Source organism: Lathyrus oleraceus, chromosome 7 (assembly GCF_024323335.1).
Source record: "Lathyrus oleraceus cultivar Zhongwan6 chromosome 7, CAAS_Psat_ZW6_1.0, whole genome shotgun sequence".
Taxonomy (NCBI): domain Eukaryota; kingdom Viridiplantae; phylum Streptophyta; class Magnoliopsida; order Fabales; family Fabaceae; genus Lathyrus; species Lathyrus oleraceus.
In genome coordinates, this window is record NC_066585.1 from 222,856,840 (window position 1) to 222,880,194 (window position 23,355).

At 36.2% G+C, this 23,355-nt stretch overlaps 1 protein-coding gene across 3 annotated transcripts; it reads left to right on the forward strand.

The window, feature by feature from the left end:
- The first annotated feature begins 627 nt into the window (after nucleotides 1–627).
- Nucleotides 628–23,108, forward strand: LOC127108144 (uncharacterized). Of its 3 annotated transcripts, XM_051045568.1 has the most exons (26): nucleotides 629–962; nucleotides 1,510–1,622; nucleotides 1,746–1,872; nucleotides 2,315–2,413; nucleotides 2,505–2,573; nucleotides 2,671–2,805; nucleotides 2,903–2,971; nucleotides 3,851–3,906; nucleotides 3,996–4,155; nucleotides 5,439–5,603; nucleotides 14,574–14,658; nucleotides 14,940–15,173; nucleotides 15,293–15,387; nucleotides 15,508–15,550; nucleotides 16,419–16,570; nucleotides 17,480–17,590; nucleotides 18,165–18,233; nucleotides 18,346–18,489; nucleotides 18,943–19,017; nucleotides 19,103–19,279; nucleotides 19,396–19,481; nucleotides 19,749–19,803; nucleotides 20,532–20,657; nucleotides 20,774–20,887; nucleotides 22,568–22,684; nucleotides 22,780–23,108. In XM_051045568.1, exons 1-26 carry the CDS (start codon nucleotides 846–848, stop codon nucleotides 22,843–22,845), a joined length of 2,859 nt encoding a protein of 952 aa, XP_050901525.1. In that variant the 5' UTR covers nucleotides 629–845; the 3' UTR covers nucleotides 22,846–23,108. The 3 variants fall into 3 exon arrangements, 2 of the variants coding, with proteins under 2 accessions (XP_050901525.1, XP_050901526.1); XM_051045569.1 differs by lacking the exons at nucleotides 629–962; nucleotides 1,510–1,622 and adding an exon at nucleotides 1,979–2,098; XR_007795964.1 differs by lacking the exons at nucleotides 22,568–22,684; nucleotides 22,780–23,108 and having other exon boundaries at nucleotides 628–962; nucleotides 19,738–19,803.
- Nucleotides 23,109–23,355: the final 247 nt, after the last annotated feature.

Sequence of the window (23,355 nt, forward strand, 5' to 3'; positions counted from 1 at the left end):
TTGTAACTAGTACCAATATGTTCAAGTGAAGCAATTAAGATGTAGTTCATTTGTTTAGGATTCAGTTAAGTGAAATTCTGAGACTTTTTCATGGGAATACAAAAAGATCGGATGTAGATTGAAAATTATAATAACTAGAAAGAAAAACGGGCAAAGAAGACACATATGAAAGGTTGAACCATTTATTAAAAGGAGAATACAAACGTTGAAAGAAGAGAGAAGAGCGAAAGAAACATATGTTGACTACATAGAAGAACTATGATAAGAGCATGATAGAAAAGCGATGAAGAAAGATAAAAGAAGAATGAGAACTGATATATTTCTTAGGAGATTCTTGGAGTTTTTTTTTTTTTTTTGTTGATTACGAATTACAATCTAACATAATAATTTTATATTTTAAAAATTATTGGTTTAGCCAATTTTTATATTAACGTGCAGTGGTAATTTTTTAAAACTTTTTAAAATTTTAAAAGTATATCTCTATTATTCAATAATAAAGTGGTATTTTTAAAGAATTAGTACATTTTTTATTTTGAAAAAAAACATTATTATTAAAGAAAAAGAAAAAGAAAACTTGTATGAGCAAAAGACGTGGAGAAAATAGTGGGGAACTAGGTGGGAAAGACAGACACGCATAACTCTCCCGAAATCTGAAATTCCAAATACTTAACTTAATTACACATATTCTCGCACCAACCAAAAAAAAGTAAAAAGAATTCGTTGTATTTTCCATTCACATCTTGGTGAAAAATTCCATCACATCACACTCCACACAAGATTCCTCTCTCTCACACAACTCACAACGCAAGAAGGAATCTCAGAAGTGGCAGTGTTGATCGGAAAAAATGGATGATGAAGTTGTTCAGCGAGTTTTCCATGAAGGAGGACGCGATTACTTCCAACAACAGCCTTCAACTTCTTCCTCTTCCTCATCCATTCTTCAATCTCTCCCTCTCCATGTGGTATATTCACCATGCATCATCTTTCACGTTCTTCGATTCTCATTTCTCAGCTTTTACGATGCACTTTACGTTTTGCTTTCAATTCAGCTGAATTGAATATATATAAAAACACCGGTTGATATCTATGCGTATTGTTTTCTTCCATTCTTCAATTTTAGGGCTCGAAACTTAATTTTATAGATTGCGTTTTTCAGTACTTCATGATTTCACTTGTGTATGAGCATATATGATACTTAAAGTGTAAAATTAATTTTATTTTTGAAGATCAGTTCACAACTAGGTAGCACCAATATCAGACACTCGTGATTATGTTTAATTTATTCATTTTTTCAAGTTATTGCTGGTGGCCTTGTCGGTGTGGTGTCCGTGCTTCATAGGTTCACAATTAACTTGTAATTGTGTAATGTTTGTAGGCGTGAATGATCGAGTGTGTTGCCAATTATTATGACCGATTTTTTATTTTGGTTTATTGAACTTTCGCATGCTTAATTGTCACGATCCATGGAATTTGTGCTAATTTTAGTAAGACGTGAACAAAATGGTGCAGTCTTTTGATCATGGATATTATTTGTTGGTAAAATCTATCCAAGAACTCCGAGAGAAGAAAGATGGCCTTGTTACAGTTGGCATTGGTGGTCCAAGCGGTTCTGGTAAAACAAGGTAAGGTATTATTGATATTGTTGTCCATGTATTTGTAATTTTGGACTTGTTTGCTGAAGAAAGGTGTATAGTGTTGCGTTGTTTTTCTGTTAATTTTTTCTCTTTATTTCATGGCTCCTGAAGCTTAACAGAGAAGGTGGCATCTGTTATTGGTTGTACTGTTATATCAATGGAGAATTATTGTGATGGAGTTGATGAAGGAAATGTTCTGGATTCTATAGATTTTGTTACCCTTATCAAGAATCTTGAGGTTTGCCATTGTTTATACCTTGGTTTTATGCCTTCATCGGTTTCCAACACTGATATCTACTAACTAACCCCTTAAATTTTATACTTTACATTTTGGTCTTTTCAAGTTTTATTGGCATAATGCTGTATTCTTTGATCCTGGGATCTTGTTCTCACTAGCGCTTACAAAATCAAAAGAGAAAAGCAAGAGTAAGAATAGAAAGCGTCAGTAGCAGCTGTTTTATCATGTAATACATGGCGAAGTGATTTTTTGCTAGTTTTCTTTTGGACTGAAACTGATTAGATCATGTGTCAATTTAGAATGTGCTTATTTGGGGTGGCGGGGGTGGGGGAGGGACTAGCTTATGATTTTACTTTTAGCTAGAAGTACAAATGAGCCTTATGCTTTGCTTTCTGCAGACTTTTTCTTCTTTTATTTTAACAGGATTCTCTGTTGCAATTAGGATTTGACAAAAGGCGAGGATACATTAATTCCAGAGTTTGATTATCAGCAAAAGAGATGCATAGGCTATAAAAAAATAATGAGTACTTCATCTGGAGTGGTAAGCTGACCTAATTGCACATTTGAAGGAGTTTTTTGTATATTCAAATGAGTTTTTTGTTTTTTAATTATCTTAACACCATTTGTTTCAGGTAATAGTTGATGGTACATACGCATTGCACGCAAAACTGCGGTCTTTACTGGATATTCGAGTTGCAGTGGTAGTTTTTTGTAGTAATTTAATTTATGGCCTGCACTGTGTTATTAGTTGCTTATATATTTCATGATAATACAGAACGTATATTTTTTATAAATCAGGTTGGTGGTGTTCATTTTAGTCTACTTTCTAAAGTTCGCTATGACATTGGAGATTCTTGTTCATTGGATTACCTTATAGATAGCATTTTTCCATTATTTAGGAAGCACATTGAGCCAGATCTTCATCATGCACAGGTTGGTTGCTTTCTTATTCTTTTGAAGGGATGTTAGTTTCTTATTTTCATGTCTAAATTTCACAACTAACAATTTTATTTCCTCTACCTTTTGCCAGATCAGAATTAACAACAGCTTTGTGTCATCATTTAGAGAGGCAATCTACAAGGTTAAATGCAGAAGCAAGGTGCCTCTATCATCTATAATTTAGTACCGATGTCTGTATTTTTGCATGTGAATTTATTTTTCTAATTAATTGTTTTTGATTTGTCATGCTTGTGTTTGCTATGTTTTCTTTCTCTCTGGTGCCAGTTGTTTTTTTTATCCTTTCCTTGTCTACTGGATGTCTTTTAGCTGCATGGTTTTCGCTTTTGAAGTTAGTCTTCTTCCTTATCTTAGAACCTCAAATATAGTTTATTTTCAGAGCTAGACTAGCTGAACCATCTGGTAACCAGGTTTCATCCCTAAGATTCCTCAGGCTTGAAACCTTGGGTTTGATTGCATTACTGTACAGAACCAAACTAAGAATAAGAAGAAAACAATTTTCCGAATAAACGCATTACTTCTTTAAACAAACCAAAGCAATAAAACCTACCATATATGGATGACAAAGAGAACAACTGTGATATTTATGAACTTATCATATTAATCTGTTCCACACAATCATGTGTTTTTCACCTCTTAACCTTACATCATATTTATTTTAAGATAGTGGGAAAGGAACCTCGTGAGTGGGCTGGCCTTTTTCTCCTTTACATTTTAATATTGCTGGACCAAATTAAGTTAGTGAACATTTGAATACGGGTCTTTATAAAGCGACGAGCGTGGATTATTTAAGTTCCCCATGCCCTTTACTGTTTATTCTTTTGCATTACCTTTGTGTCTTGAGAGGAACTGTGTGTAATATTAGTTTTCCTGTCAGGTCTTTTTTTCTATTCTTCTTCTGACTCATTGTTGTATAGTTTTTTCAAATATCTTTTTTGTCTGTTTTTTTTTTGTTATTGTGTTTTGGACTTTTGGGGGGAAAACTTCAAGCTTTTTACTATTATTTAAAACTTTGTGACAGTCTTCAGATGGATATCCTGGTTCTTCCTCTCAAGGAAATCAAGCTCAAACAGATAAGTTAGTATTTTAAATTTAGGAAAAAAACGAGTTTGGTAATCACTAGAAAATTTTAAATATATTCACTAGAAAACTTGTTTTGCTTTCAGTTTTATTGAAATGTACCTTAGACCACCTTCGGCTAGTGAAGAAGCAGGGATAAATGATTGGATTAAAGTGCGGCAGTCTGGAATTAGGTATTATTTATCCCTTGGTGACCAGAGGATTGTTGACAAGAATTTCATTATCAGGCCAAAAGCTGAGTTTGAGGTATGAGTATTTTCAATTTATTTTTCAGATAACAGAACTATATTAAACAACATGAGTGGAGTGTATCTCGTATGTTCAGCATTTAGTTGAAGGATATATAACCAAAAAGCTGTACCTTTCTTCAAGTTTAAACATGCTGATTGCAACAGAACTATTAATTAACCAAGAAGGCGACATGGATGTTTTCCACCCCGCATCCACTCTTAATTGAATTTTGTGGTCTGTGGAAATTGTAAATGTGTGCCCCAATCTTAATATGCAACAAAAAGTTAAGCAGTTGACTTGCCAATCATCTTCCCTCTGCTCATGAACGACTTCCAAAATTTAGATGTTATGTCTAGCTATAAGGCTAGGAAGATGGAACTTCAAAAGGCACAAGTTAGCGTTCTCCCTAGTTGCACTAGACAATATGCAAAAAATTTCCAGCTTCATCATTGGAGGGAAATTAACAGTGTAAATGGTTAAGTTATTTATTATGTCCTTTTTTGTCACACATGTACAGTCAGACTGTTTGAGGGATGGTTACAATACTATTATTTTGATTTCGGGATAAACCTGAGAATATAGTAAAATGTTTTATGGACTCGGAATTTCTTTTGTCAATAGAAAAACAGGAAGTAAGAATTCTCTCTATAATGTATGAGTAGAGAACTAAGTCGTTAGGTTCATAACAAAACACCACTATGAAAATTTGAAATAATAAAAATTAATGTAAAGATACAATAACAAAAAAATTAAAACACATAAATATACTATATTGATATTTGAGAAAACCACAAATTTCATTCAAAACCGAATAATGAGAAAAAATGAAGTACCACGAGTGCGGTACGAGTACCCGGTACAGGTATTTGACCATTTTAGAAGTACCCAGGCTTTATATATATATATATATATATATATATATATATATATATATATATATATATATATATATTTTTGGGCTTGGAATGGAGTTTCAAGAGCTACTATTGCTATTTTTTGGTAGTACTTATATATTTTGCCAGGATGGTATACATGAATTCAGAAGTTGGAAATTCAGAATGAAATGGTTTTCAGAAGTCTTTGTTCACATGGCATTCTTTGTTGTTAAGCTTGACTAAAACATATTGTGTTGTTTTAGTTACTATGTCGAACACTTTATGACTTTTAATATTCCTTCGTTAGCCATTTAAAAAATCTTCATCCGTTGAACTTGTCATGTTGTCCATTGAGAAAAAAATGAGCCCATTCTTCTCTTTAGTAGATTTTGTTTGCCATTCATTATTACAGTGTTGGAACAGGTTGGACGAATGACATTGGGTGGGTTGCTGGCTCTTGGGTACATTGTGGTGGTTAGTTATAAACGCGCATCCACAACTGTCAATTATGGCAAGGTTTCAATGTCGTTTGAAACCATTGATGTTCTTGGCGAGACATTCTTGGTCACGAGAGGAACTGATAGGAAGGTATGAACTTTTTTTTCTTATGACTAAATTATGTTCCTTCTAAATAAAATCTTTCTGACTACACACATTCCTCTCTTTTGGTGCCTCACCATGTTGATTTTAAGTAGATAGTGTTAAGAATGGTACAATATTTGTTAAAATATCTAAAAAGTATCATTAGTTCATTACTTTTTTTTTATTTTATTTTATAGTATATTAGATTTTTGGGTAATGCTAACTTAACTTGTGCCCCTAGAAGCACATGTTAAAAACTAATTGTAGAAATGTTTTCTTGGAACTTGTGTATGGTCTTTATCAAAATTTTATAATTAATGTTTTCATTATTTTTTTCAATATAAATTTTTTATTTATGAATTTAGCATTACCCTTGGGGCACAATTTTCTATTCATTATTTTATAATTTCCTTGGGACACAAGTTAGTATTATCCTAGATTGGTTTCAATGCTTTGTATGTTGTATCACATCATAATAGTCCATATCTATGTAACACCTTTATTTTGACTCTATCATTCTTTTTCTCCTTCCTATATATTTTTAACGTAGTATTAGAGTAGTGTCATCCTTTGTGAGCAATCCTGTCACTATTTTGTTATTAAAATTCCTAAAATTTGGAAATCCTCCACGGAGGTGATGATTTCTCCTTGGCTCTACACACAAACCTTAGCTTCAAGTTTCAATTTTCAGATATGGTTTTGGAGGTTTCAACGTTGATGTGCCTATTTATTGACCAAGAAATTTCTGTCAAGTTGATGATCATTCCGACCCAGCAATATTGACCTTCCATCATCTCTGACAAGTGACACCCTATCAATTTATTTTTACATTATTGTGTTTTGAAACCCACAATTGTTCCCTAGAGGCAGAGTTATTAATCCCAAATAGCGGAGCGGAGCGGCCGACCTCAAAAGTGGGATAGCGGGATAATTTTTTAGATTAATTATATAAATTAAAAAATTATATACATATGCATAATTTTATATGTATAAAATAATAATAATTATAGAAAAAATAAAAATTAAATACATATGCATAATTTTATATGTATAAAATAATAATAATTATAGAGAAAGAGGAATTGGATCATGATAATAATAATTAAGAAGAATAAAAAAAATAAAAGTTTTGGCACATCTGATGTCTCACATAAGTGCGGGAATAAGTAGTGATAGATAATGAGAGAGTTTTAATTGGTTATTGGAACAATTATCTAGTTATCTTTTGAGAATATCATGGCGATTGAAACAGTTTTTTTTTTGAAAAGAGAAGAGGTGTGGACATCTCTCCAAATTCTGATTTAAAAAGATTTAAAATAAAACTTTTAATGCAATCCGACCCGGATCCTGATCCACTTTAAAAATTAGGATTTTTTTTAAAAACCCCAAAAAAGGTGCGGCCGCATCTTCTTCCCCACCCCACGGCTTCATCTTCTTCCATTCTCATCTGTATTATCCGTACACCAAACAGGAAAGAAAATAAAAGTGGATAAACCGCTCTGCTCATGGTGCGCGACGCAACCTGCGACCCGCGATCTCGCCGAAATCGACCGCAATTTCAGACGGCGAATCGCTCCTCTCTTCTCGCGTGGTGGGGGGCCGCTCCGGCCGGACCACCCGGGATTGCGCCGTGAGCGGCCACAATCGATAACTCTGCCCAGAAGGACATCGTGTGGTAGAGACGGTTTGCGAGCCCAACACATATTAGACACGCTGTGTGAAAAGGTTCGGTGACAAGAGATCTTTTTTGTGCAAACACTTAAGTAGTTAACTTATAACTAGGAGAAAAATCTCCAGGGAGTTTGGTTGAGTTTGTAGCTTCCTCGTACTTGACGGTGTTATTAAAGCCTGATGGTAAGATACTCCATATTGTTGTAGGTTCTATTTAGAGGCGTTTAGTATTCAAGGTTTCTATGAAAGAAGCCGATAAAGATGTGGAAAAGTATCTCATTGGCTTTCATTTTGGCGTAGGGGAATCAGGTGGTTCTGAGGCCATTTTGCACGGTGGCATCAGGGTGTTCTGAGGCTATTTTGCACAGTGGCATCAGGGTGTTGAGCAAGGGATATGGAGATGGTTCATTGACTATACTCATAATAGGCTTCGAAATGCTTTTAATATGGTAGACGGATCGACATTAGTGCGCGAGGTGAGTGTGAGAGATGTCCATCTATTTTTGCGGGTTAAGTTTCTTTATGGTCAAAAAGCAAGGCTGTACCTTAGAAAGCGAGGTTGTACCTTGGGGATGGACATGTTATGTCAACCATTTGAGTGCAACAAGGCGTTCCATTGGAATATTTCATTTTTTTCTCTTGTGTTACACCTTCTTATTCATAATATCAGAGATAATTGCAAACTCATCCTTCATGTTTGGTATCTTGATGATGAGACCGTCGTAGAGGATTTAAAGGAGGCGGCTGATAGGTTCAATTTAGTATCTTAAGTACAGGAAATAGTAAGTATAGAAAATAGAGTAGGAAAGTTCTGATTTTTATTGATGAAAACTAGAGTTCATATGGGATCTAGTTATACAAAGCAAATACAGAAAAGTTGCAGAAAGCTGCAGAGAAAATAGAAAGCAAATAGAGGCACTTAGAGAGGCTTGTACTCTCCTAGGAGGATATTCTCCACTCAATTTCTGCCTACCACCACAGAGTGAGTGCTCCCTCATTTATTGGCTTACTCCTCAATTCTATTACCACCCAGCTGTTGCCAACTGTACCACCCATGCGCAGTGCTAACAAACTTTGTCCTATTCTCTCTCTCTCTCTCTCTCTCTCTACTTCTTACGTTTTCTCTCATAAAACTTACCATATCTACCAACTCTCCCCCCTTCAAAACTATCCTTGACGTCAAGGATGAAGGCTGGAAACTCAGTTCGCATCTTTTCTGCCAACTCTCATGAATTCTCAAATTCAGGGAGATTTTTCCATTTCACCAACACTTCCAGTTCCCCTTGTTCATTCAGTCTATCACTTATCACTTTATCAGGCATTGGTTCCAACTGCCACTCCTTATTCATGCCACTTGGCAGAGGTTGGGGTTCCACCACCGGGATTACAGCTTTTTTAAGCAGAGATGCATGGAAGACAGGATGCACCTTAGAGCCCTCAGGCAATTTGAGCGTATAAGCCACAACTCCAATTCTTTGTATCACCTCATATGGCCCATAATACCTTGGACTCAGTTTCTGATTTATCCTTTTTGCCAGTTTTTTCATCTTATAAGGCTGAATTTTTAAGAATACCTTATCTCCCACCTCATATTCCACTTCCCTTTTATGCTTATTTGCCTGGCTCCTCATCAAATCTTGAGCCCTCAACAACTGCTCTTGCAACTCCTTGATCATCAGGTTTCTTTCCATGGTCAGTTTGTTGACCTCATCTATAGCAGATCCAGGGATATCTCCTCTAATTAGCACTGGAGGAGCTCTTCCATATAATGCCTCAAAAGGAGTAGTTTTCAAAGATGCATGGTAATTGGTGTTGTACCAATATTCTGCCCATGCCAGCCACTTAGGCCATTGCCTAGGTTTGAGCCCAGTCACACACCTCAAATAAGTCTCTAAGCATCTATTTACTACCTCTGTTTGGCCATCAGATTGAGGATGGTAAGCACTACTGTACTTCAATTTAGTCCCTGCCAATTTAAACAATTCTGCCCAGAAGTGGCTGAGAAACACTTTGTCTTTGTCAGAAACTATGGAACTAGGAAATCCATGCAATCTGATCACTTCCTGAAGAAAGACTTCAGCAATACTCTTAGCTGTGGAAGGATGGCTGATAGGGAAGAAATGGGCATACTTGGTTAATCTATCCACTACCACCATGACAGTATCTACTCCTTGCACTTTAGGCAATCCACCAATAAAGTCCATAGAAATGTCACTCCAGACTTGTGTGGGAATGGGTAATGGCTGCAATAAGCCTCCTGGTGTCAAAGTTTGATACTTATTTCTTTGACACACTTTACATGCCTGGACATACTCCTGGATTCTCTTCCTCACGCCCTCCCAATAAACAACACTAGCAATCCTTTTGTATGTCCTTAAATACCCTGATTGTCCCCCAACTGCAGTATCATGGAATTCATTTAGAATCTAAGAAATCCTAGGTGGATTTCTGGGAATTACCACCCTTCCTTCATGATACAATCTCCCTCCTTTTAACTGAAACCCCTTCTGGCCGGCAGGGTCTGAAATTAAGGATTGCACAATACTTCTCAATTTATCATCCTTCCTAATCTCCTCTTCTAACCCTTCCCAGGCTTCACACTAAATGGTGGTGATGTGGGCATACTGCATCTGTCTAGACAGTGAATCAGCAGCACTGTTTTCTTTTCCTGGTTTGTACTTCACTTCAAAGTCAAACCCTAGAAGTTTGGATAACCACTTCTGCTGTTCTCCTCCCATGATTCTCTGCTCAGTGATAAACTTAAGGCTTTTTTGATCTGAGTGAATTTTGAAATGCCTTCCAAGTAAATAAGGCCTCCACTTTTGAATTGCAATGACTATAGCCATCAGCTCTCTCTCATATACAGATTTCTGTTGAGCCCTATCAGATAGTGTTTGGTTCATGTAACAAATAGGTTTTCCTCCTTGCATTAGGACAACTCCAATCCCTTGGCCTGAGGCATCGGTTTCTACAACAAATTCTTTATCAAAATCAGGCATGGCCAAAACAGGGACAGTAGTCATAGCCATTTTCAACTTCTCAAAAGTTTCTTGAGCCTCACTACTCCATTTAAAACCATCCTTCTTGAGTAGTTGTGTTAAAGGCCAAGCAATTTTTCCATAGTTCCTCACAAGCTTCCTGTAATAGCCGGTGGGTCCTAAAAATCCCCTCAACCCTTTCAAATTTTTAGGTGTAGGCCATTTAAGCATATCTTTTATCTTTTTTGGATCTGCAGACACTCCTTGTCCAGAAATAATGTGCCCTAAATATTCAATCTCCTTCTGGCCAAAAGAACACTTTTTCTTGTTGGCATATAGCTGCTGATCTTGCAATACCTTTAAGATCATGGTTAGGTGGTCCTTATGTTCTCCTCTGCTTCTGCTGTAGATTAGAATGTCATCAAAAAACACTAAACAAAATTTCCTAAGGAAAGGTCTTAAAACCTCATTCATCAGGGCTTGGAATGTAGAGGGGGCATTTGACAGTCCAAAAGGCATCACTAGATATTCATAGTGGCCTTCATGAGTTCTGAAAGCTGTCTTTTCTATATCTTCCTCTTTCATTCTAATCTGGTGGTAACCAGATTTCAAATCCAGCTTAGAAAAGATAACAGCTCCACCTAACTCATCTAGCAATTCCTCAATTACAGGAATTGGAAACTTATTAGGAATAGTCACCTTGTTTAAGGCCCTGTAATCAGTATAAAACCTCCATCCTCCATCTTTTTTCTTTACCACTAAAACTGGGCTTGAAAAAGGACTTGTACTATGCCTAATAATTCCAGTTTGCAACATTTCCTTCACTATCTTCTCTATCTCATTCTTTTGGAAAAAAGGATACCTGTAAGGTCTGAGATTAGGTATATCAGCTTCATCCTTGAGCCTAATCGCATGATCATCCTTCCTTATAGGAGGTAACCCAGCAGGGAGGTTGAAAACCTTCTCAAAAGATTTCAACACTTCTTCCCATTCTGTCAGTTCCGGGGACTGCTCCTCTGCCTGCAGAGTCTGTAGGAAAAATCCCATGCCTTTATTATGCAAAGCTTTTATCATAGCTTTCATGGAAGCTTGTTTGGTGCACAAAATCGGATCACCCTGTATATTATGCTTCTGTCCTTCAGACGCCCATTTCAGGCTTAACTCCGCAAAGTTTGCTTCAATATTACCTAAACTGGCCAACCAATCCATCCCCAACACCATATCAGTCCCTCCTAACTCCATCAAAAAGAAATGTTGGTTAAATTCCACCCCCTGCATCATAAATCTCAACCCTTCACAGATTCCCTGATATTTGACTCTTTCACCATTTCCCACCTCAATTACATAAGGGGGAGTTTCTACCAACTTCAATCCCATTTGTTCTACTAGTTTGGCATCAATAAAGTTACTTATTGCTCCTGAATCAATTAGGGTTACCAACTTCTTCTCCAGCACAGTCACCCCACACTTTAAAAGATTTGTTAGAAGTAAATCCTTGTTTACTTTGCATCGACAATTGTAGAGTTTTGAATTCTTCTTCTGCTTCCACCAGTTCTTCTGTTTGAACCCCTATTCCCTCTGTTTCTTCTTCTTCATCACTACTATTCTCACACAATTTCAAGCTCATATGCTTGAACTTACAGATATGCTCCCTATTCCACTTGTCTCCACACTTAAAACACAACCCTTTTTTGCTCCTCTCTTCCAGCTCTGCAGGATTCAATCTCCTACCCTTGTATTTCTCATTTCCCCCTTCCTTCTTAAATCCTCCAAAGTCTGCAGGACCTTTGAGTTTTAAGGGTCCTCCTCTATCTCTCCAAGAGCCACCCTTCTTATGCAGCACATCATTTTTCTCCTCAATGAGTAAAGCCCTGTCCATCAGTTCTGCTAGGGTTTGACTCTCATGGAGTTTAAGCTCAGCTTGAATCTCTTCTTTCAATCCATTCAAAAAAATAGAATCCAACATGATCCTTTCCTCCCTTCTCAAAGGAGCTACTAACATTTCAAATTTCTTGATATACTCTACAACTAACCCTCTCTGTTTCAGGCTTAACAAGGGTCCCAAAGGATTGTGCACTAACCCAGGTTGGAACCTTCTCATCACAGCCACTTTGAACTCTTCCCAAGTCTTCAACGGTGCCTGCTCCTCCCATCATTGATACCAGTTCAAAGCTTTGTCTTCCATGGCAAGCACAACTGCATCTAGCTTGTCATGCATCCTCACCCCATTGAGGTGAAAATACCTCTCAACCCGAACGAGCCACCCATACGCATCCTCTCCTTTGAAAATCGGAATTTCCAACCTTCGTCTGCTTCCCATGGAACGAGATATGTTTCCACCATTATGACGGCGGTTCCTGGGTCTGGATTCACGCGATATCGTGCTCCTTCCGCTTCTCTCATCTTCTTCGTCGGATCCTCCGTGATTCCAACCCGGTTGCTCTTGAATCAGCTGGCGTATTTGCTCCACCGTGACTTGCGGTCTTGCCTGCTGCTCCATCACCAGCTGTCTAATCTGCTCCATCATCTCTTCAAAATTGTTCATTCTCTGCTCCACGGTATCTACTCGGTTTTCCATGATGCTTCTCGTAATGACCATCCATAGTGAAACGAAACCAAGGCTCTAGATACCAAATTGATAGGTTCAATTTAGTATCTTAAGTACAGGAAATAGTAAGTACAGAAAATAGAGTAGGAAAGTTCTGATTTTTATTGATGAAAACTAGCGTTCATATGGGATCTAGTTATACAAAGCAAATACAGAAAAGTTGCAGAAAGCTGCAGAGAAAATAGAAAGCAAATAGAGGCACTTAGAGAGGCCAGTACTCTCCTAGGAGGATATTCTCCACTCAATTTCTGCCTACCACCACAGAGTGAGTGCTCCCTCATTTATTGGCTTACTCCTCAATTCTATTACCACCATCTGTTGCCAACTGTACCACCCATGTGCAGTGCTAACAAACTTTGTCCTATTCTCTCTCTCTCTCTCTCTCTCTCCACTTCTTACGTTTTCTCTCATAAAACTTACCATATCTACCAGCGGCCAAAGCCTTTGACTTTATTCGGGAGATGGGTCAAAGTTTGAGCCTTAAATTGAATATTAATAAATATGAGATCTTTTGGCCTTTGTGGGATGGTAGTAGACATCATGGGGGTTTATTCCTTTCGGACATTGGCAATTCGGTGTTGTGGATGAAATTGCTTGGAGGGCCGTTATGAGATATAGATTTTATCGAGGGATTGTCCATGAAGAGAGTTGCCTGGGCTGTTGAGTTAATGCATATTCTTCCACAATTAATGGATCCATAAAGTGAAATTCTACTTCGATCCTGCAGCGGTATCGCCAAATAACTTTTTTGGCTTAAGGACGTGAACTTTTTCACGTGGAAGAGACAATTATATGGTTTAATAAAGAGTTACGAGGGCCGGTTGAAGACATTGTGGTATATGGTTTAATAAAGAGTTGCGATCGGCGGTTGAAGACATTGTGGTTGGTGGAGATCCTTTCTTCGTGGACCTTCATTGGAGAGTGACTTTTTTACCTATTAGAGTTGGGGGTTGGGTTTGTACTCAACAATAGAGGCTGCCTTGTAAGCTTTTGTGCCTTCCAGGGTCCAATCTTGGATGCTACAATATCATATATTGAGAGATAGTGGGATATATGGTATGAACTCTGATTTTGATTGAGATTTGGATGGTCTTAGTGGTAGGATTCCAAATTTTGACTTTAGTTGTTTTACTAGAAAGGACATTGGCCCGTTGGTGGAAGTATTTGTGAAGAAAGGTGCGCACGTGAACTTTTTGACCCTCCCACACGAGGGAAGATAAGCACATGCCATCAAATGTGCCGCTTAAAGCAAAGTGGCCAAACATGAGAAAACATATTCTGACAATGAACATGATTTTATACCATTTGTGTTTGACACTTTTGGCTTCTTAACACTAGAGACCGTGGATCTTTTACAAAGAATTAAGAAGGTTATGCATAACAATGTTGTGTCTTTTAGGTCTATGGATGTAGTTTTTAAGAGGATTGATTTTGATATCCAAAAAGGGATAGCGACCCAGCTTGTGGCCTGCTTGCCTTCCATTCTTGTGTAATCTTTTATATGCATATTAGTCGAGATAAGAATGATCACAAACACCCTTATTTTTTGTCATTTAAGGACATATATTTTTGTCAAATTAGCACCTAAATTTAGGCACAGAGTAAGTAATTGATAGATAGCGTACTCCCTCTATTCATATTTAAAAAATATATAAATAAATAAATAGCTTTTTTTGATTAGTGGTTTACTTATGTGAGGAACCGAAAAAAAAACTGCAGACTGTTGGAACAGAAGCATTGAAGATGGGTATCAATGGACCTTGGATTACTAAATCATATCTTGAAATGATTCTTGAGAGAAAAGGTATGGATTTGAGTGCATACTTTTCTCAGTCTTTCATATTTAATTAATTTAGCTATTTTTCTTGTTTGATATTCTTTTATGTGGTGGTGAGTGATGACTGCCACAAAAGGTTAATTTTGGTTGTGGATAAAATTTGATCAATTAGTTTCAGTGAAATACATTGTCCATCCAATGTTTAATTTAACCATGAGGATAATAACAAGAACATTTCAATTTGTTACTTTGACTTGTATTTGTCGTTGAACAGTGCAATTGTTGTTTCTACTAACTTTTGCTTGCAGGTGTACCCCGTCTTAGTACACCACCACTTGTGTCTAATACAACTGTGACTGGCAGTCAAGAAACAACAATCGTTGCACCAAAGCCAATTCGTGTTACCCCTAACCTTGTTACTGGCCTCGAGGATTTATCTCAGCCATGGACCCGATCCCCAACAAAATCAAAAATAGAACCTTTTCTGGCTACATGGCGTTTCATGTCTACAGATTCCTCCCATATTGACAACACAGTCCTAGGTATTTTTCCTTGAATTGAAGAACATAGCCTAAACTTTTCTGATATTTTGGTGATAATTTCCTGTATGTCTACATAAGATTTCCTTTGTATCAAGAATTCTCTCATGAAGCAACCACAGATCCCTCATCTTTCAGGGACACCGTTAGGCTTGCTCCCATGCCTGATTCATATGACCTGGACAGGGGGCTGCTATTGGCAGTTCAAGCAATACAAGTAAGGAAAAGTAGCTTGGAAATATCTTCTGGACCTCATTTTGTAAAGATTGCAATTCCACAAGAAATTCATATTTATTTGTGTGATTGAAACCTATTTACTTATTTATTTCTGTTCCAGGCTTTGTTGGAGAATAAAGGTGTTCCAGTCATTGTTGGAATTGGTAATAATATGAACCTTTCCTCATTTCCAATCTTCCTTTTAGTGCGCTTCTCCATATATACCATGCATACTGCCTGCACGTTGCTGTGTTACTCTGCCACACATAACCATGTGTACGAGTAGTTAAATGTGTACCAGAAGACTAAAGCTAATAACAATAACCAAGTCTTATCCTAATCCTACTAAGTAGGATTTGCTAAGAAAATAAATCTAACAAAAAATGAAATAGTATATATGTATGTATATATCTCATACACACGTGCACACACACACATGAGAGGAGGTATTTTAGAAGAACTGGAATGCCATTAAGGTAGAGGCCTTATAAATAGCTCATAGCATGAGTTGCTACAATTGATAAATAATTAATTACTCCCTCTATCCCAAATTATAAGACGTTTTGGGCATTTCACACGAATTAAGAAACTTAATTATTAGTTTATGGGAAAGACAAATTATGTAGACTTTACAGTAATGCCCCTCATAATTACATATGAGAGAGAAATTAAAAGAGTTGAAAGAAGAAATAATAATAAATATTTGAGGGTATATTAGGAAAAAAATTATAAATGTTGCATTGGAATTGTAAAGTGACTTATAATTTGGGACAATTTTTTTTTGCAAAGCACCTTATAATTAGGGACAGAGGGAGGGAGTAACATTTAGCTAGCATATTTTATAGAAGATATCAAATCAGTTCTTCGGTTGCTTGCTGATAGGACTGGAAGTGAGTTTAGCTGAGCTCAAGCTTGGTTCACCTTATACCGAATGGGTCAATTTTATTTAACCAAATTATCTTCATCGAAAGCATACATATGTTAGCTTTAGTTCTTGCTAATGACTAATCCTTGGGAAGTTATGCTTTTCAGGTGGTCCAAGTGGGTGTGGGAAGACAAGTTTGGCTCATAAAATGGCAAATATTATTGGTTGTGAAATAATTTCTCTAGAAAGTTATTACAAACAAATAAAGGACTTTAAATATGATGATTTCAACTCACTTGATTTATCTTTGTTATCAAAGGTAGGTCAATTGAATAGTTTTAATGCAATTTATTGGGTTGGTCTACTTATTTTTTTATAATAAGTTGATGTTGCTCTTTAATTTATATAGCATCCTAACTTCACAAGTACTTGAATTTTTTGTGTATAAATGGATTTATTTTGCTTAGAATTTGGGCTTTAGGCCTAACTCAACCCCATAAAATTGGCTTATAACATGACTAGTCTTATCAGCACCACTTAGACCATATCTCTAGTTGATGTTAGAATCTCAACACCCCATCACGCTCAGGATTGGAATCTAAAGTGTGGATCTATAGGGTGGAATAACAAGGATCTAACACCGCCACATGTCTAGGACTGGACATCTGATGTGTGGATGATTGTGTGTGAAACAACAAATTTCTTGGCCTAACATGCTATGATAGCCTTTGAGGGTTTCGGGTCCAACTCAATCCCATAAAATCAATTTGTAAGGTTAGGGATGCCCTAGCCTGAACCTTTCCCATTATTGCTTGCCCTAGAACTTTTCTTGTTTGGGTTTTCTTATGTTTTCTTTATAATGATTGTGCTGATTTAGTATCATTATTAACCCATCTATTAGTATATAGCTTTGGACCCTTTAATTAGTTTCGGATGCAGAGTTTATCGGTAATGGCCTGTTTCCCAATTGTATCTTCAACACAGTTTAAATAACAACTGTTTTGTATTATTGCAAACTACTTTCTCGTTTTCACCTTTTTTCTCAATTAAGTTGATGGTAATTATTCAATTCACCTGAAAATAAAACGGACGAGGATATTATCTCTACTTATCCAAAAAAAGGGTAAATTTCATTGACTTAAATGCTTGGTTAGTCAAAGTTTCTGGATACTTTTTGGCCATTGTACTTGTGGATTATTTAACATTCTTATTCTTGAGTCCCTTGCAGAATATTGATGACATAAGAAATGGACGAAGAACAAAAGTACCTATATTTGACTTAGAAAGTGGTGCTCGGAGTGGCTTCAAGGAACTTGAAGTTTCTGAAGATTGTGGAGTGGTCAGTCATTAAATTTGTTCCCCTGAAACTTGAAAGCTATGGACCATGATTGACATGTGTATTTCTTTATAATTACCATGCCAATAGCTGCACAAGAGTCGACAAATGGTGTTAGCACTTAACCCTTCGTACTTCTGTAGCATTTAGGCTATGCCACTCTGCTAAGACTGTGCCTTAGAATCATAGTCACCATTGGTCCGCAGTAGGGATGTGACACACTAACTGCAGTGTGCTTGTTGAAATCCCCTGTCACACTGCAAAAGGGTATATAACTATTAGTTGAGGAAATGAATATAATATACTCTGATCTATTTGTCCCGCAAAGAAACACTACACCATTTCCACCTCATATCCAAAAGTTGTCTAAACCCACTTTTTACTTGTTTGTACTGTTTCCTGTGTTGTCACACTCACTGACATCAGAAAATGCAGTGCAAATATGCTTAGTAACAAAATTGAGTATTTCATGCATCTTAGTTTGTCTCTATGCATACTTCCTGATATAGTTGCTAGTTAGTTCTTTTTTCTATTTGTCTATTCTAGTTCTTGAGAGTTCATTCCTAATTTTGACCAGATTATATTTGAGGGCGTCTATGCGTTGCATCCGGATATCCGAATGTCACTTGACTTGTGGATTGCTGTTGTAAGAATGAGTTGTCATCCATCTTTGAAGGCTCTTTTCTATTTCATTTATTTATTTATTTAGCCGGGGGCTAAGAAAGCCTATGAAATAACCTATTTTCTTATCAAAACAGGTAGGAGGCGTTCATTCACATTTGATTTCACGAGTTCAAAGGGATAAGAGTAGAGTGGGATGTTTTATTTCCCAAAATGAGATCATGATGACAGTGTTTCCTATGTTCCAACAACTTATTGAACCCCATCTTGTTCATGCACATGTTAGTGGATAGCGTGCTTTTCTTAACCTCCATATTTTAAAACTGCTCAAGAAGTAATGGTTTTAATAGTTTTGATTACTTAAGATTAGTCTGAACCATTAAATGGCTTCCATATATAAACAAGAAGTACGACACATCTTTTAATATTTTAATGCTCTCTAACTATTATACATGAACATTACAATTTACAACTAATGCGATTCTGTAAATCTTGAAAAATATTTTGGTGGCAAAAGCTTTCATGCATGATTACTGACCCTGGAACAATAATATAAAACTTAGTGATTTTAGTTGATTTTGATAGACCATTCTTTCTATCTCTGCTCTCACATAGATCTTTAGTAGTAGTACTGTGACTACTGTCTCAATGTTTTTAAATTTTTAGATAGTGGATAGTTGTTTTCAGAGAATTGATGGGTATGTGATATATCACCGTTTCATACTGAATTCCAGCTGAAAATTCGAAACGACTTTGACCCTGTGCTTTCTCCCGAGAGTTCACTGTTTGTATTGAAGAGTAACAAAAAAGTAAGGGGTTTATCTCTATCTATAAATCATAATATGTGACCAGGTTTTGTTCAATTTTTTTACTAAAGATAGCAATAAATAACAGGTAGCTTATCAAGATATTCTATCCATTCTTGATCCAGCAAAATTTTGCAGTTCAGTGCAGAAATTTATCGATATTTACATGAGGCTTCCTGGGATCCCTTCTAATGGTCAACTGACAGACAGTGATTGTATTCGGGTTAGAATATGTGAAGGCAGATTTGCATTACTGATACGTGAGGTCGGAAATATTTTTCACTTCTTCCCATCATTTACTTATATAGGCACACATGTATAGATGTTGTATCAGTTTTTCTTGTCTTTTCTTTAAGTTTCATATTATCTTGTACGATCCAGCCTATCAGAGAAGGAAACTTCATCATTCAGCCTAAAGTGGATTTTGATATTAGCATTACAACGGTTGCCGGTCTTCTTAACCTTGGGTAAGCCATATTTCATTACGAAGAGATAATCATCCCCTTTTGTAGATCATCCCCTTTTGTAGATCATCGTTATCATAAAACAACTATGTTTTATGGATTTAGTTGTGGTATTCGAAAAAATATCTTTCTTATATTCTAACATAGGGATGTGTTGTATTTGACAAAACGATAGACACCTCTTGCAAATTTCTTTCTTTCAATTTTTCTCTCTAATTTGTCGATGTATTTACATATTACTATTATTGATTGGTAGCAGTTATCTATCAGGTATCAAGCAGTTGCTTATATTGAAGCGTCTGCATTCATCTACCAGGATGGAAAGGTCATATGATTCATCTTATGATTTACATTTGACTGAAAATACATGTTTCCAGTAATTAGCTTATAAATTCGGATTTAGCAACTGAACTTTATAATGGGTTATGTTCACCAGAGCTCTAGTTCAGATTTATGATGATGAATTGTTGAACTCTTAACCCCATATTTGATATCTCCTCTAATGTAACTCTGAAAGGTAGATCTTGGTGCAACTATTGTGAGTGTCAATTAGGCAATGAAGATTTAATGATAATCATTTTAAGTCTTTTTGAACATCGCACTTTCATAATAGAAATGGGCTTTGATGTAAATTGATGCTATATTGTGTAAAAATGAAGGTTTTAGGGAGTGAGAAGTCAAATGGAAAACAATATAGAGATTCAAGAGAAATGGATATTCTTTTATTAATTACTCAGAATGGTTATTACCATTTAGACTTGTATTTATACTAAAGCTTAGACTGAACAATCACCCTAACTCCCTTCTTTTTGATTCACAACAAATAGTGACCACCTTTTTTGGTAGTTATGTAGTTGTAACACCAGTTTCTTAATTTCCTTTTATTACACTACTCAAATTTGGTGCATATGCATGTGAAATAATTAAATCATGTTATTATTCTGTTGAAAGATGAATATTTGCCACCATCACCTCTGGGCTTACTTATGGCTAATGAGCTCCTAACTTGCCACTGAAGTTTTCTTACTTTTTTTTCCGATTTTACTGGGGTAGATTCTAATTGAGGTTGATCATCTACAAGATGTCCCTGGTCCATACATTCAGATAAAGGGTGTTTCTAAAGATGCTGTGGCAGCAGCAGGTTCAATGCTTAAGTTGGATGGTTCGTATACTACTAAGGTATTTGCACTGTTGCTTTATTATAGTTTCGTTATTTTCTCTGGCGCTGAATCAATCATGTCTACTGTGATGTCCGGATGGTGGTCAACTTATTACTGTTGTCTGTTTTTCGGCAGAGTTACCTTGAAATAGTTTTGGAAAGACTACCAACAATGGAGAGAACTTCTGGTGGGATTAACTTTCAGCAATCAACAAGACTGCTAGAGATTATGGACTTTATTCAATCTCAGGTGCCCTGTACTTGTTGGACAAAATTTAGTCTTTTTTTTGGGCCTTCGTGAAATATTATCCAGTAACTGTCATAAGAGGAAGCAGTGAGATTGTGAATAATACTCTCTTTTTTGTTCATATCAATATGGTATGATGTGAAAAGAAAGACAAAGTACTAACCCCTATTTATACCCACACTAGACTTGGTATGATAATTTTAATTAAATTAGAAATCAAATAATGAAATCATGGCTATGCTTGCCTTCCTGTGCATAGTTGGTTTGAAGCCTTGATAAAAGGAGAGGGTTATGTAAGAAAGTCAAAAGCCAACATAAAATTTAGTTGAATCTCTATGACATAGATCAAATACACAGATTATAGGGGGATTTAGCTTATGATAGAGTGTCTAGAGAGATTTTGTGAAAAGTCCTAAAGAAAAAACGGTTAGAATCAATAAATTCTACAACAGTGATACAAGTTGATAATCAATTAATTCCCAACTATCTTTTAACTTAGCATCTATATATGAAGCCTTCTTAGTAAGATGGTCTGAATAGCGTTAACTCAAAAGCCATAACTCAATAGAAGAATACCAGTTCAAATAGTTCTCACCATTCAATTTTTCTAAGAGATCAAACTCTTTCGTGGAATCAACCTCCGTTGTTGGAATTTCTGACATTATATTTCAACCAAAAAAATTTCATTAATACCAATAATGAAGTATGGGTCGGAGAAACAATGAACAATCCAAATGTTTGATGTAGACGGACTGAAATAGTGAAAAATCGGTACGTCTGAAGCAAAGAACTACTGAAACACAAATTGAAGTGAGACCCAAAAACTGGAATGGGTCCGTCCCAACAGAACTGTGAGGGAAAATTGAGAGCACATTAACAAACTGTGTCACAAACAGACGAGCAGAAGGTGGCACGGGACACAAGCGTGGGAAAGTGCGTGGAGGAGCTTCTGACAGTGGGGTTTTAGACGATGACAGATCGAAGGTTTCCAGTCACGATGGCAGCAGGCGTCGCGGCAGAACAAAACAGAGATGTCTCTTGGACACCCAACTGCTAGAGAAAAGCTAGGGTTTTTAATATTGCTATGATAGCAACTTGAGACTGAAAATGTGTTCCCTTCATTACGTGGAGAAAATGTACAAACATATACGTAAATGAGTCTCCTAATCAATTCCAAGAATTAGGGAGAGAATCAACTAAGAAAAACTAAATAAATAAGATCAAGATATAAAAACACAATTCGCCAACCAATACTAATCACAATTATAATATCTCAACAATTATCATTGGTGCTAGTTGTTGGAGGATGTGTTTTCAGGTGAGGAAAGTTGGACCTATGTCTAGGATATGTTCAGGTGTGCATATCTGATGTTTAAAAGAGGGTACTTGATATTTTAATGCATCATATCATATCCTTAAATATAATAGTGAAGCCAAGAGAATGCAACATCATAAGGGTGCTACAGCTCCGGCCTCTTAACATGACCGATTGATCCTAAACTACATAGTCATCTACTAGAACTCTCCCATTCTATTCGAGATTTGCTAATGCTGCTCTGCACACCTACTCTGCATAGGACTCCTGCATTGGTTCAAAGCTACTGTATCCTAAATGGACTTTTTTCCCGCATTTAATATATCTTTTAGGCACTATCATTAAGCATAAAAAACTTGTTGGAACAGGGATGTAGCACTTCTTCAGAATCCTCATCAAGCAGGGTAGTCTCTCCTATTGAAGGCATTATTGAGGAGATGCAATCAAAGATTAGAAGGCTTGAAAGGTGGCTTGCGATAAATACGGTACTTTCAAAACCCTGTTTCCCTAATTGCTTGCTGACTTTGAATTTACTGCATTTCTTGTTTGTGTTAATTTGTTTATTTGATACTGTGGGCAGGTTCTGTGGACATTTCTAATGTCAGCCATTGTTGGTTATTCACTTTATCAAAGAAGGCGTCAATGATGGTCTTCATAGTTTTTCAGGATTATGCATGGACGCCCTTCTTTGAATACCTTCATATACAGGGCTCTAGTTTTCAAGTGGTGAGTCCATATAAGCTAACAGTCACTAATTTCTTGAGTTTAGGTTCAATTTAGAACGTGCGTTCGTCGATTTCAAAGCTAAGTTAAAGCATCGACTCTGTAAATAATTTGATGACGAAAACGTGGTACGATTATATTTATTTTTTGATGAAACAACAAAATAAAATTAAAAATATTATAATATTTTTAAAAATAATTAAAAATCATTTTTTTAATTAAAAGTATTATTGACTAACTAATATTTTAATATTATATTAAGATTTGAAAACAACAAAATAAAATCAATTTTTTTCCCCGAAAATATGAAAATTTAAAAAGGAACAATGGAACAATGGAAGTATCTAAAGAAAAATAGCAGCTGTGTTGTTGTATTTATAAGTAGGGCTATGTATGGTTAACCACGTAGTGTTAACAATCTAGTTTTATAGTT

Coding starts and splice junctions, on each gene's coding strand:
- LOC127108144 (XM_051045568.1), top strand. CDS start 846: ATGGATGATGAAGTTGTTCAGCGAGTTTTCCATGAAGGAGGACGCGAT. Junction 4,156..5,438: donor GGCCAAAAGCTGAGTTTGAG/GTATGAGTATTT, acceptor GTGTTGGAACAG/GTTGGACGAATGACATTGGG. Junction 22,685..22,779: donor GGTGGCTTGCGATAAATACG/GTACTTTCAAAA, acceptor TACTGTGGGCAG/GTTCTGTGGACATTTCTAAT.